Raw genomic sequence first — 13,691 nt, 5'->3', positions numbered from 1 at the left:
AAGATACCCATGTACCTGTCTAAATACTTCCTTAATGTAAACAAAGTCCACACCCACAACACCAGAGGGAGTGCAACAAACCATGTACAACCCAGATTCGGCACAAACAAGGGACTAAATTATTTTCGCTCCTATGCCACCAAAATGTGGAACGCCCTACCAACAGTCATTAAGACATGTGAATCCCTTGACTCCTTCAAAACCGCTCTCAAAGGGCACCTACGGATGGCTGCAATTCGAAACTGGCCTCTGTAAAATCTGAATCCCCCCCCCCCGCCCCATTTCCCCTCACTGTATATGTATTTTTTCCCTTTTTGCTTCCTATATGATGAATTCCTGTTCTGTTCTTTAGCTACATAGAAGTATCTATTTGTATGTCTCTAAATGTTTTGATGAATTGAACAATGTGGACCCTGTTGTAAACAAGTGTAATGCTTAATTGGGTCGTCCACTAACAGTTAACAGTCTTTGTATTGAGTTTGTGCTTAAAATGTACTGTAAATTCTACAAACTGTTAATACATATTTCAATCAATCAATCAATCAAGAGGAAGAGAGGAATGCCTAGAGCCACCTGGAGAAGAACCACAGAGGAGATGAATTCACAAGGGCTGTCATGGCAACAACTGGAGCGAAGAGGATGGAGGAGCCTCATCAAAGGCCTATGTTCATCAGGGAATTTAAAGGCCTATTAAAGTAAGTAAGTTAGTACAGTTGTAAGTTGTATTTCTTAAGTTTTAAAAGTTAAATATAAAAGAAAACTATAAAACATTTCAAAGTGAAAAGCATACGTGTCCACATTCATCTGGATTTTTTATTTTATTATTACAGCTTGAATGGATTTTCTAAGTGAAAGTAGCCTATGTAGGAGCAGTTAGGCCGGTGCCAAACTTTTGAGGTGAATATAGTATAGAAAGTGTATAATATCTTCAGTGTGCTCGCTGCTATACTGCAGCTGTAGTGTATAGTATAGGGCAGGAGGATGCATAACTTCACGCATAATCTTGACAGCAATATGCAGCAGTACACAGACTGTACAGTGATATTGCAGTCTGACTAATAATAATAATAAATAATAATAAAATTTTAATAACAACAACAACAACAACAACAACAATAATAGTTTTTTTGTGTTCATAGCAGGCAGTAATAATAATAATAATAAAAACGTCTGGGTTTCCGAGGCTAGTCTCTCACTGACTCGCTGACGCACTGGACCAGGGCTACAGCAAGCCCAAACAGCCATCAATGTATATTGATGCCAGATACATTTAGCTAATATTGCTCAAACTGAAATGCTGGAAACCGTTAACAGCTTTCTATAGACACTAGCGACACTGCGTGGCCATTTACTGTCACAGTGAATCTCAGTCATCTTTTTGATCCGATGTATCGTTCCATCCATCCTTGAGCTTGGGGGCGTGTCGATGGAGGATGGCGTCACACGCACTCAAAGGAGTCAGACCGCGAATACCAAACAGCAAACAGAGAAGGAAGGACAAGAGGAAAAGGAATCATTCTTGAGACATCTTGTAGCCTACTAGTTTCTTTCATAATAATTAACAACCAACTCATGTCCTAGTGTGTTTCTGCAGCTGCTGCTTGGAAAGCATGCTTGTCTATTCCTCTCGTTTTATGTATAGCCTACTTACTGGGCAGTTGTGTGCCTGCTATTACAACCATTCTCGCGTCTTTAGCCTATTGCTATCTACTTTAATTCCCGGTAAAGCTCTTTAAATTTGGAACTATAAAATTGAGTAGGGCTATTACTGAAAGGTCGTACACAAAGCAGTTTCAGGTAGCCTGCATGAATTTGTTCATGTGTAAATAAGCATGTAGGAAACAGGATGGATCTCTGGGTCGTCATTAGTGGGCGCAATCCATATAGTAGGTGGAAATGAATCACCGTCTCTTTTTTCTTTGCGCAGATAAGTAAGCCTGGGACCGAGGCTACCGTCTCTTGCATTGGTGTCAGATGACAATATTTATATTAACCACACGAGGGCAGCAGACTCCACTTAATAGCATGTGGGGTGGTGGTCACGCTACACTACATAAGTCATTGTTGTGAGTGGCCATGACTAGTGGCTCTCATAATCCACGAAGGAACACATGTCAAAGAGGCTCCAAAACATGAAAACAAACAAAACCACAGTCATAATGGGAAATAGGCCACAGTTTTTGAAGGTGTCTAGGGCACCAAGTCAGCATTCATTTGAAATCGGTTCCCCATACTGTAGCCTACTGTCACGACTAGGAAGAATCACACACATCAGCCTCGAGGAGGTAGCACACATGCAGTTAAAGTCCATGTGCCAGGCCACAATGACAAGGGGGCTGCAGTGCAGTACACTGTGCACAATGGACAATGTTGGCCACAATGACTACTTTTGTGTGTAGAGTGGTTGCAGGTTTGATAGAAAATTCACATTTGACAAAACACACGAGAAAACTAAATGTCACCCTTGTCTTTATTCATTCTCGAGAGTAAACACAATGATCATACAAAATGAATGGGTATAAAGCTGTAGGGCCACACTATGGCTTGGTTGAGGGTGCAATGATATACTTGGTGGTTTAGCTTGTGTCTGTCTGAAAACAACATCTTAGTCTACTGGAAAAAGACATAATGGAGTGTTTACTGTGGTGAGTGAGCAACAAGTGGTTGTCTGGCTATGTGTGTGGCGCTAAACTTTATATGGCTGAATTCTTACACTGAATGAAAAGCTGACTATTTATTTTGTATTTAACCTTTAGACTGGTCTGTTATTTCACAGAGCATCCAACTTTTGTTCAGCAATTTAATAAAGACATTTATTTATTTTATCCATTTAGTTTGCTCTTCTGAAATTAAACTGTTTTTCTTTTTCATTCTCTTCATGTTCCATTAAATCAAGAAAAGCTGGCCAACAAAACATCACTGTCTTTAAGTTTTGCCAAAATGCAAAGTACTGGTTTCGGTGCAATTGAAAGAGCATAACAACCCACTTTAGTTGACATCAAAAAATAAATTTATTTATGTCCTGTAACAATTTTGATGGTTTAATTTAATGTTAATCAAGCAGTGTAGTTGTTTTGCTTTACTAAAATAATACTGATGAAATGAAATGAGGCTGCTCTTGGTTTGATGTGTTGAACCTCGAGTGAACCAGTTGCATCATTCCATAATTAGAATAGGAGGGTGTCAAAATCTCCCACTGTGGAGGAGCCTTTAAACAGAATGCGTAAACATTAACACATATTTATTATGGTGGTCTGGTTTGCTCACCCTCATAGATAATTGCTTGTTTATGCTATTCAACCCCCAATAAAAGTCTTCAGGCTCTGCTGTTGTTCAATTTCTGATAACAACAATGAACACAACAGCTAGATGTCTGAAGATCAATAGCCCACAGTGCTCCCGCCATCACTGGCACAATGAAGAGAATAACTGGAGTGAAGACATTCCAATTCCGATCGTCAATATGGTTCATGATCTTTGAGAAAAGAAATGTTCCAGGACCAGGTTAATGGTGTTGTTTTCCTTCCAATGCACTGCATCACAAAAATCCCAATGAAACACACACACGGACGCACACACGCACGCACGCGCCCTGCAGCTGTATGGGGTAACGTCCCTCTCCCATTAACCAGGCTGCCTTAGAATCGATGGAGAACATAAAGAGGCTTAATCTTTTCGGGTGCTTGGTCGTGATTGCCTATTACACGATAATAACACACCTCTGTCCCATGGAGCATGAGAGGGAAGAACACAGTCACCTTACCCACCTACAGTACATAACACATCGCCACAAAACAGTCACCAAGTAAATCTATAGGTTTCCATCTCCTGCACAGATGGTGTCAGCGGTGGCACGGCGTCTTTATGAGGGGGGAGTTAGCTAGCGTGCTAAGAGAGGCTCCATCAGACACAGCGGGAGATGCAGGGATACACTTTATCACCTCATGGTGTGAGACTTCTGGTGTCTTTCTGTCTTTTCTGGTGACCCTATAACTTTGTGTGCTCTGGTATGTGGCCCTTTAGGTTACAGAGCTTCAACAATGCTGCTCTCCAAGGCAGAGGAACAGCTGTTGCCATACAGAAGTCTGGTAGAGGACACAGTGTATTACTGCTTCTGGGTGTTGGGTTATGTCACTGACCAGATCATATACATGCTCAAAACACTGCATCATCAGCAAACATAACTGTGCATTTAACTGTAGACTCTGTCAACCTTAATTGGGAGTATGTTTTTCTTCAAATCAGGGGTATTTTTTCTTCCCCTCCACATTTTCTCATTCCGTTTAAAGGCCCTTAAGTTCTTTGGCAGTCCGAGGCTCTCGTTGAGGTACGCCCCATTGAATTCCAGTGCTGTGGATGACTTAAGTCCAGTTTGTTGACTCTGGATGTTTTACTATATACTGAGCCAGCAGGACAGGTGGAGGATCTGGGAGTCAGGCAAGTCCAGGACCGGAACCAGAGCCACAGATGGACTGGACTGGCCGACGGTGCTTCTCAAACATTCCTTAAGACCTGGTGGGGGCGGGGGGGGGGGGGGGGGGGGGGGGGGTGGAGGATGGAGGAAAGAAAAGGGTGGGAGGAAGGTAGGATCAGAACTTGAAGAAGTGGTCTGCATGTTAGAGATGAGCATTAGGCCCCCTCAGGGCCTGCACTTAACCCCTAAACTAGAGAACACAGGCATATTTACAAATTATTGACATTTTTAAATGCTTGGCAGATTGCAGCAGCAGCCCCCCACTTTATTTCCCTGCAGTGCAGACATATGGTCAGCAAGCACTGAACTCTATATCTACTGAAACCTCTCCCAGACTCACAAACAGAGCGTTGTATGGTATGCAAACGTGTACACCCACACACACACACACACACACACACACACACACACACACACACACACACACACACACACACACACACACACACACACACACACACACACACACACACACACACACACACACACACACACACACACACACACACACACACACACACACACACACACACACACGCTTCTACAGAGTGAGGAGGGAATAAGCCTGCTGTGCCCTTTTGGACAATTGAGCAGCTGGCTGGGGGGTGTTTTGTGCAATGGATCTTCCATCCCTGTTGTATTGGGACATCAGGAAACTGTGTTGGGACTGTTACTCAGCTTGAATGGAGCTGAGAGATTGTGCATGTGTGGAAACGTGCGTGCGTGTAGGAGTGTGAGGCAGTGTGAGTGTGCAATGGCTGCCTACAGATAGACAGTGCACATGTGAGAATTCATTGAGTGTCTCGGAGCCCAGGGTTGATGACAGTCTGTCCATTTAGCAGAGGGCCGCTGGGATGTCAGGCCTTTCCTCTCCTGCTCCACGCAGTCTAATTGGTCACAAGTGTTCCTGTCACGCGGCTGGCTGTCCTGGCTTATTTCTCCTAGTCTAACAGCATGTTGACTGGGGTGTGGTTACTGGGTTCAGTGTCAGGGTATGCTGTGAATATAACTGATATTCAAGCTAACAATGTCTTGCTTCGTATGAGTATGAAAATAACTCTGAAATCTGCTATTTTCGGGAAGCGATATTGAGATGCGTCAGGGGATGGGCTTTACTATCACTCAACATGATCACATCTGCCAATACATTAGTTGCATACACTACACCGTTACATGTATCTAACAAAATATATGTCAAAATGTACCATAATTGGGTAAACCTTTGTTCATAATTTCAGCAATGGCAGCCACAGGTTCCACCAAGTTCTGACACTAATGTGAACTTGTACAGAGGGAAATGAGGACAAAAAGGTTGCAAGCACTGTTCAGCACCATTTAATAAGCCCCATCCTCTTTCATTAGAAGCAGACACAGCGTGCCAAACAGCTACACAAAGAGCCCACACAGGCTAATTAGCCAATATGCGCTACAGCTTAAAGTGGCCCCCAATGAACACTGGGCTTTTTTGGGGGTGATATTAAAAGCCTAAATATGTGTTATCTGAGCAAGAGGTACACTCTGGGAAGCGGAATCCTCTGGAGATGACTCGAACACATCGAGCCAGAGAGATCACAGAAAGGGGGGAGATGACATTAGAGGAAAAGAAACACGTTTATCAGCCCTCTCACGCAAGGCCTGTTTCATATCAGGATTCAGGACTTTTTGTGTCTCTGTTAAAGCATAGGAAATAATTGCACGATTGCTCTGTTTGGGTGTTTTTGCCTTTATCTGAGTCTAGAGCTCCCAGGAGCTAACGTGTGCATGAGGCTGGAGAGGGTGATGGTGACCGTGTGAAGTTATTAAGTTATAAAAAGAATTGCATTTCTTTTATGATTCTGCGAGACAGATGAGCGAAGAACTGAAATTGATTGTTACTTCTCAGCTACTACAAACCTGTGACTACTTCCCATCCTACAACACCACACCAACTGCCTTCCCTTGGTTGCATGACAATTTCCCATCCCCTAGTCTCCCAAGCCCCCCTTTGGGCAACATGGGGAGTCTCATTGAGAGGCCCAGTGGACAGAGGCCATTAGACGGATTCTAAAAGCAATCACATTAGCAATGGGATGGAACTAAACCATCTACCCAAGGGTACGAGCCATTATTCTGCTTCATGGCAAACACGCAGAGAGTTGAAAAGCCTGCTGTTAAATCTCTCTGTGTTTCAAACACCAAATCATTACTAATGCTCACAACACCCTTTTGTGCAAACCATCAATGACCATTTATGTAGACCTGATTAATATAGAAATATTGTAAGCCTAGACAAGGAGGAGGCGGGGCGATGGTGGTAGTGGGGTGTAGTGCGGTGAAAAGGAGAGAATGGGGCTTCTTGTGTGAAAATATCTGATGCCTGCTGGGCTTAGGGGGCTTTTAAGCTGTGGCCGAGGCCCAAAGCCAGTGGTTTTTAGTTGTGCTACACTGACTCCCAAACTGGTTCAAATTAACCGGTAAACGAGGTGGTAATTAGCACGTGTTGGCTCATGAAAATTGTTCATTTAGGCCAAGGAGAATGAATGTGGCTGAGAGGCTGGGTGTGTGCAGTAGAGCTTACAGAACATCATATAGTACTAAGTACTGATGTAACAACACAAGCTGTTGTACTGTTGTACTGAACACTGTACCAGGGCTGGACAATATATCAATATTATGATGATATCGTGATATGAGACTAGATATCGTCTGCAATTTGGATATTGCAATATCATGATATGACTTAAGTGTTGTCTTTTACCGTTTTTAATCACTTACTTATTTCATACAAAAACAATGATAATAACCAAGGATTTTGAAAAAAGATTTAGTCACAATTAAGATTTCAAACAATTTGGTCTAAATATTTGATTTTGTCTACATGGCCCAGCCCTACACTGTAGGCCTACTATTCAATAAGCATTAAATACATTTGTGCTTCAGTTGAATTATTTGTGGTCCACTTCAAAATATGTTTCAAATGTCTGCCAAGTATCTGAATAATCACACATGCTCCATTCCTTGTCCCTGCAATTATTTCCATCCGTCAATTCATCCACACTACTCTAAATGATTTTACAGCATGAATGAATGGGTGGCACCTACAAAGTAAAAGGTGAGGTCTGCGGGGCTCCTGAATCTCTCTGTCGTGAATAACACATTGAGACAAGATGTTTAAAGGTTTCATTCAAAGCATATGTCCTGTCGATCAGATGTGAATCCTAACGCAAGTAATTTCTTTTGTGTGTGTGTGTGTGTGTGTGTGTGTGTGTGTGTGTGCGTGCGCACGTGTGTGTGCGCGGGCGTCACTTGTGTGCGTGCGTGCGGGTGTGCTTGCGTCACGTGCATGCATGCGTGCGTGCGTGCATGTGTGCAGTCACATTACGCTACAGTGTTTGGCAGCAGTCAGTCGTGTGTTGGTGACAGCTAGCGCCAGAGGTGTTACTTTTCTCCCCTTTGACTTTTGGGATTCATCACCCAGTGAGCGTACGCTGTGCCGGTGACCCATAAAAGAGCCTGTGGGTGAGCTTCCAGGGACTGGCTGAGCGTGCAGGGGAACGTAACAGATTCCAGTTCAATGATGAGTCAATATCTGGCTTGAGGGGAATGGTCTGTGTGGTATAGCACAGTTAATAGCACATTATAAGCTTCTTAGATGGAAAATAATTTTTCTGTTATGTTCCCACTGACTCAGTATAAAAATGAACTGGTTGTCCAAAAATGTCTTATTATAAAATAACAGTTTTAAACAGTATGATCCATAGGCTGTGTCTTTCCACTACAGGAACCCACAGGAAGAATAACAATTGGGAATCCAGAGGAATTTGTCCACCACATAAAATGCTTGTTGTAACGTACATGCTACTTGTGCTTTGAGAAACAGGAATTATAGTCCACATATTAAACACACATTTCATGGTGTGTTGTTGTCCTCTCTAATTTATAAGACTGCCTTAGTGGGCAGTGACCATAAGGGACTGGGAGTGACATGCAACATATAAACCAGACTCAAGCTCACAAAGCCGCAAGTACAAGATAAGTGCCTTCGTCTGCACTAGACAAAGAGCACTCCATAATAAACATTTCAAAATTAATTTGGATGTCACGCTTGGCGTGAACTTAAGCAGATCTCCCCCGAGATCCTCCGAGCAACAGACGAGATTGAATTATGATCATATAATTAGGTGACAAAACAAAGAGCACTGTTTGTGCTCACACGTACAAACACACTCATCCCATATAGACCTATCCTTATTCCTATTCATCAACTGGTGACCATAATTTCATGTCCCCTTCCTAACAACAACGAATGATGGAGCTAAAAATGACAGTAAGATGACACGGTTTGGCGTGGATTCAAAACATTTGAATTGATTGCTTCAGTGAGGACGTGACGGGTGAGCCTTGCTTTATAGATGTTCTGGTTGCCCTTTTTCCCCCTCGGACAGAGAACATCTCTCTGGATAAAACAAATACCATTCCATATTTGCCTTGATGAGGACCAAGAATACTGAGAGGGGAAGGCGGTGGCATATAAAAGTATAATGATGACAAAAGAGCGTGCCAGCTGCTCTGGGCTACCATACACAATGCAGAAACAACAAACGGCTCACGATAATTAACCCATTTTGGGCGGGAACCCCTTTTGGTGTTCTAAACATTATGTTATAATTTAGCTATTGAAAAATAGCAGATATGCAAGCTCAGTGGCGCGCTATGAACTTGTAGGTCTGCTATTTATTAAATTTATTTCAGAAAACTGGAGGCCTAAATGGGTTAAACACGGAGGAAGAAGTGCAGATCCTCCGGAGAGTCTGCTTCCTAGACTACTTGGCGGAGTTTACTTTGGATAGTGTCACCTTCAACTTTATTTGGAGAGAGAGAGGGGGGAGAGGGAGGGAGGGAGAGACGGAGAGAGAGAGAGAGAGAGAGAGAGAGAGGGGCTGAGACTGCAGGCAGGCTCTTTGCTTTGTGTATAATGTTGTCACAGAGGTTAAGAAAGAATTTGGTAGGAAGAGAGAATTATATTTAACCATTTACCTGCCAGAATATCCGACAAGTTGTGAGTTGTTTTTTTCTTTCTGGAAATAAAAGCGTCTGGGTTTCTGAGGCTAGTTGTGAGCTTGCAGATCAGCTATTTACACAATGTTTGAAAATGTGAAAATATAGTGACATGCCCAAAATAGGGATGCCAGGTTGAAAGTGGTAAATGTAACATAAGCTTAAACATTAAATCATGTACACATCCTGTAAAGTGAGTGTGTTGTGTATATTTAATAACATACCTGTAGCAATCGGCACTGCCAAGGAGTGATCAGACTTATAGAAGACCCTGGCGCACAGTGGCGACAGCCCAGTCTCCATCTTCTTCATGGTGTTGTTGAACATGGCACCAATTGCCCCCAGTGCATCCTTCACATCTATTACCCCTAGGTCAGAGTTAGGTGTAGCTTGGGCCAGGGAAAGGGAAAGTGTAGCGCTCTGGCTGTCACTGGACATCACAGTATGGCATTCTATCAATCCACACCCCAACACTGTAGTCATGTGACAGGAAGTCCTTTCTCTGGGATCGTCTCGGGTGGCAGTGACATGCAGCTCAACGGATGCAGCCTTGGGTAAGGCAGGCACCACAGCAACCAATAATGGACTCTGGTTCTCTGGACCCCCAAATGAGCCCTGCAAGATAGAAACACGTTTTTCAAAACTCGTTGGCAAATGCTGCTGTCACACTAATGCTGTAGATAACATAAAACCTAACAAAAATCGCCCCATCTCATTTCACCAAGATGGGATTTTCTCTTGCAAAATACCAATTAACATGAGATTGCAAGGTAATAATAGGTTCCTAACAATTTGACAGGAAGGCAGGGGCCAGGGTCTACAAACACCATAAACAAAATGCACCAATGTATCCATTGTTTGCGAGCGAAATCGACAGTCATGACAGCGCCCACCAAATATGGCTTTTCACCTTTCAATGAAGATCATTCTCAGAATGTTGTGGCACCATTTCACCTAAGACATTTAGTGGAAAACTGCCTCGATTCTATCTACAAAGTAAAAATGTCTTCATTCTTCTCCTCTACTAGGGGCCATTATCAGCAACAAAATGTCTTGTAGCAGCGTACAATGTGGCCCGCTAATAATACTTGGTGGTAGCTTCATCTGCTAATGGGAGAGAAATGAGTGTTTTATACAACCGTCATTTCAGTCGGAGTCGATAGGGCAAAAACACTTAACCCCCTTTTCAATTTGCTGGATCAATTTTCATCCACTTACACCCCACTTCATAAGTGCAGAATAATAACAGGTTACATACACTTTATTTTGAAACTCACTCACGAAAAAAGAGACATCATTGACAAGAGCAGACAGCAGCCTCTTTTCCCCTTTGACAGACGAACCCGTCATGACCCAATCCACCAGTTTCAGCAAAGCAGCACTTACCTTCAGATTAAACTTTAGCCACGGCCTAATTGTGTATCAACAGCTAACCTCTCACCTTTAAGAGTGAAAAACATTGCGGGGGCACAGTGTGTGTGTGTGTGTGTGTGTGTGTGTGTGTGTGTGTGTGTGTGTGTGTGCGCACACGTGCATGAGTGCGTGCGTGCTAATGTTAGAGGAGGGTAAGGACTTCCTTAGTCCACTATAATGTGTGCACACTGTGCAATGATCAACAACAACTGTCACAGTGGCGAACAATAGCCGTGTCATTGTGAACCTGTTAGCATGTAGGGCAAAGTGACAGCACACACACACATCTCTGCTTTGATAAATGTTAGATTAGCGACTGGCACAAGGTAGGTATTCTCCTGGAGGGGAAAGCTCGTACACTTGTCAATAGAGATCGCCCAGGATGCAGGGAGGCTGGGGAGACTCAGCCAGGCTTAAAGGCCACCATGCAGGCCTTGCAGGTACATCACCAGACCAGCCATCCACAAAGAGTTGGGAGGGATCTTGGTGTTGTGCTGCAATCCTAGCCCTGCCTGTTTCAGCATATTATATTGAAACAATTGCTGACTTTATCATCATCATCATCATTATTATTATTATTATTATTATTATTATATGTCAGCTATGTCTTTTTTTCCATTATAAATGAAGAATATTAATATAATATCCAATTGTTTATTTTGCCGAAACCAACATACAGTTGCTCAGAGATAACAAGAAAAAGAAGAATGCAGAAGTAACGCTTAGAATTGGATGACCAGTAGTTCCAAACACTACTTTAGAGTTCCAAACATTGAATCATCATAATGGGTCTTGGAAGGACATGCAACACAGATCTCCATTAGATGTACCGGTACTGTACTATTTGTTCAACTATTGTGCCCTGGTTGTTGCTGACTTTTCTTTGCTGAGGTGGTTTGGTCATTTATGTCTTTTCATGCATCCAAATAAGTTATACATGTGGTACATTTCTGTGTGAATAATATGGTGTGCTTGTACTGTAGCTACTGTATGTGTGTACATGTTTCAAGCACCGACTGTGGTCAGAACTTTATTACAGCAAGCCTCTCTCGGCCAGGGGATGCCAGAGGGGTAGAACTCCAAATGGCTGACACCCCTGTCTGACCAGAAATCATTTATTAGATTAATCCAATAAAATAAAGAGGTGACAAAATCTTGATGTATGGTGGAGCTAAGTGCCGGAGTGGCAAGTCGGAGGGCTGGCTGGAAGGTGGCAGTGTGTGTGTGCGTGCGAGACAGGTCTGTCCCACTGTACAGCAGTTAAGGCAATCCATCTCATTACTTCATCCCCACTCCAGTTCCAGCCCAGTCTCTAGGCCCACTCCATCTACAGCCAGCAGGTAAAACCCATGAAGTCTGGATCTGCTGCGTTCAGCTCTCTATACGTTGATGGGGTGTGACCTGCTTTTCTTTATGTTTGTTTTTTTTCCACTCTCCCTCCCCCCAATCCCTTTTTCCCCTCTTTCTGTTGCCCGTGCGCCTGGAGCGTGCAGCCGGTCGGAGGGCCGAGAGGCGTGAAAGCTGAACGGTAAACACGGTAATAAGGAAGTGGTGTAAAGGCGGTGAACAGCGGGGAGCTGATGGGGCCTGGCCGCTTAGCCAGTTCCCCTACATTTCCTGCCCAGCGGGACGCCTTCAGCGTGTGGCTCTGTGGCTCAGTGCCGAGCGCCGCCAGTCCCCATAATATCCTTTCCCACTTTATTTTTCCCTCTCTCTCTCTCTCTCTCTCTCCCTCTCTATATATCGCTCTCTGTGCACTCACTGCCTCTCTCTATTTGAGATTCCACTCCATAGCAAAGGTCTACTACGCCATTTGTATAAATGAGACACACAATGCCATGTCTGTTAAGCAGTCCTTTTGCAGCAAGAGCCAACAGGGCATGGGTCAGGGGAGCTTTTAAGGGCACGAGGAGGCTTACAGGAAAGGGTTCAACAAATCTCTGAGTTGAGTTTTATTTATTTTATCTTTTTTTAGGTTTGCTTAAACAGGGAAATGAAGAACCTATAGTGAAAACCAAGGCATATCCTTATTAGTAATGAATATACTTTTTTTCTAGTAATATCTGTTCTTATTTCCAGTCTTCCAGAAGCAGAGCTTGAAATAATAGAAAATACAAAATAGAAAATATTAAATATAATATATGAATGCCTACTCAAACAATAACAAAAAATGATCTGCAACAAAGCACTAGCTGACATCTTTTTTAAACCTGTCATTGCTATAAGAAGTGAAACTTCTTATTTAACAATTATCAACGTATCACACATTCATCTTGTACACACACACACACACACACACACACACACACACACACACACACACACACACACACAGACTGACCTCGCGGTTTGATTCACCGTAAATACGATTTCACACTTCTAGCAACTCCAGCATGCTCCCAATTAACCCTGCGAGCGTCTTCATCCACCTGATTTGAGAAATGATCAGCGTAGAATAACAACAACACAGCCCTGTGGCTTCACACCACTATGTTCCTATCAGTCATATGCATGCTTCACTGCTCACATATAACAGTGAAGGTCCACCAAATCAAATCAAAGGTACTTTGCTACCATTGTTGAGATACGATAGTTGTCGAAACAAAACCTACTCAAATGAATGTTACACAATGTGACTAAGTACCGGGACTCACTTGATTATATATTGGCAGAATACGTTTGTTTATGTGCTAAAAGTGAGACCATGTGTGGCCATACAATGATAGTAAAATTAATCACTAGCTACAGTACTTCTGGTTTCTGTCTC

At 43.0% G+C, this 13,691-nt stretch overlaps 1 protein-coding gene across 1 annotated transcript in view; it reads right to left on the bottom strand.

Moving 5' to 3' along the window:
* Nucleotides 1-2,456: 2,456 nt before the first annotated feature.
* The window catches only part of dph6 (diphthamine biosynthesis 6), a 71,421-nt gene continuing 60,186 nt past the window's right edge, over nt 2,457-13,691 (bottom strand). The window contains 2 exon segments of the mRNA XM_083791557.1: nt 2,457-4,512; nt 9,736-10,126. Coding sequence (XP_083647683.1) covers nt 4,394-4,512; nt 9,736-10,126 — 510 coding nt within the window. The 3' untranslated portion in view covers nt 2,457-4,393.

Source organism: Protomyctophum parallelum, assembly GCF_964188405.1.
Source record: "Protomyctophum parallelum genome assembly, chromosome: 20".
NCBI classification, from domain to species: domain Eukaryota; kingdom Metazoa; phylum Chordata; class Actinopteri; order Myctophiformes; family Myctophidae; genus Protomyctophum; species Protomyctophum parallelum.
The sequence above is the reverse complement of the archived record's forward strand: the minus strand, read 5'-3'. Positions and strand labels throughout refer to the sequence as shown.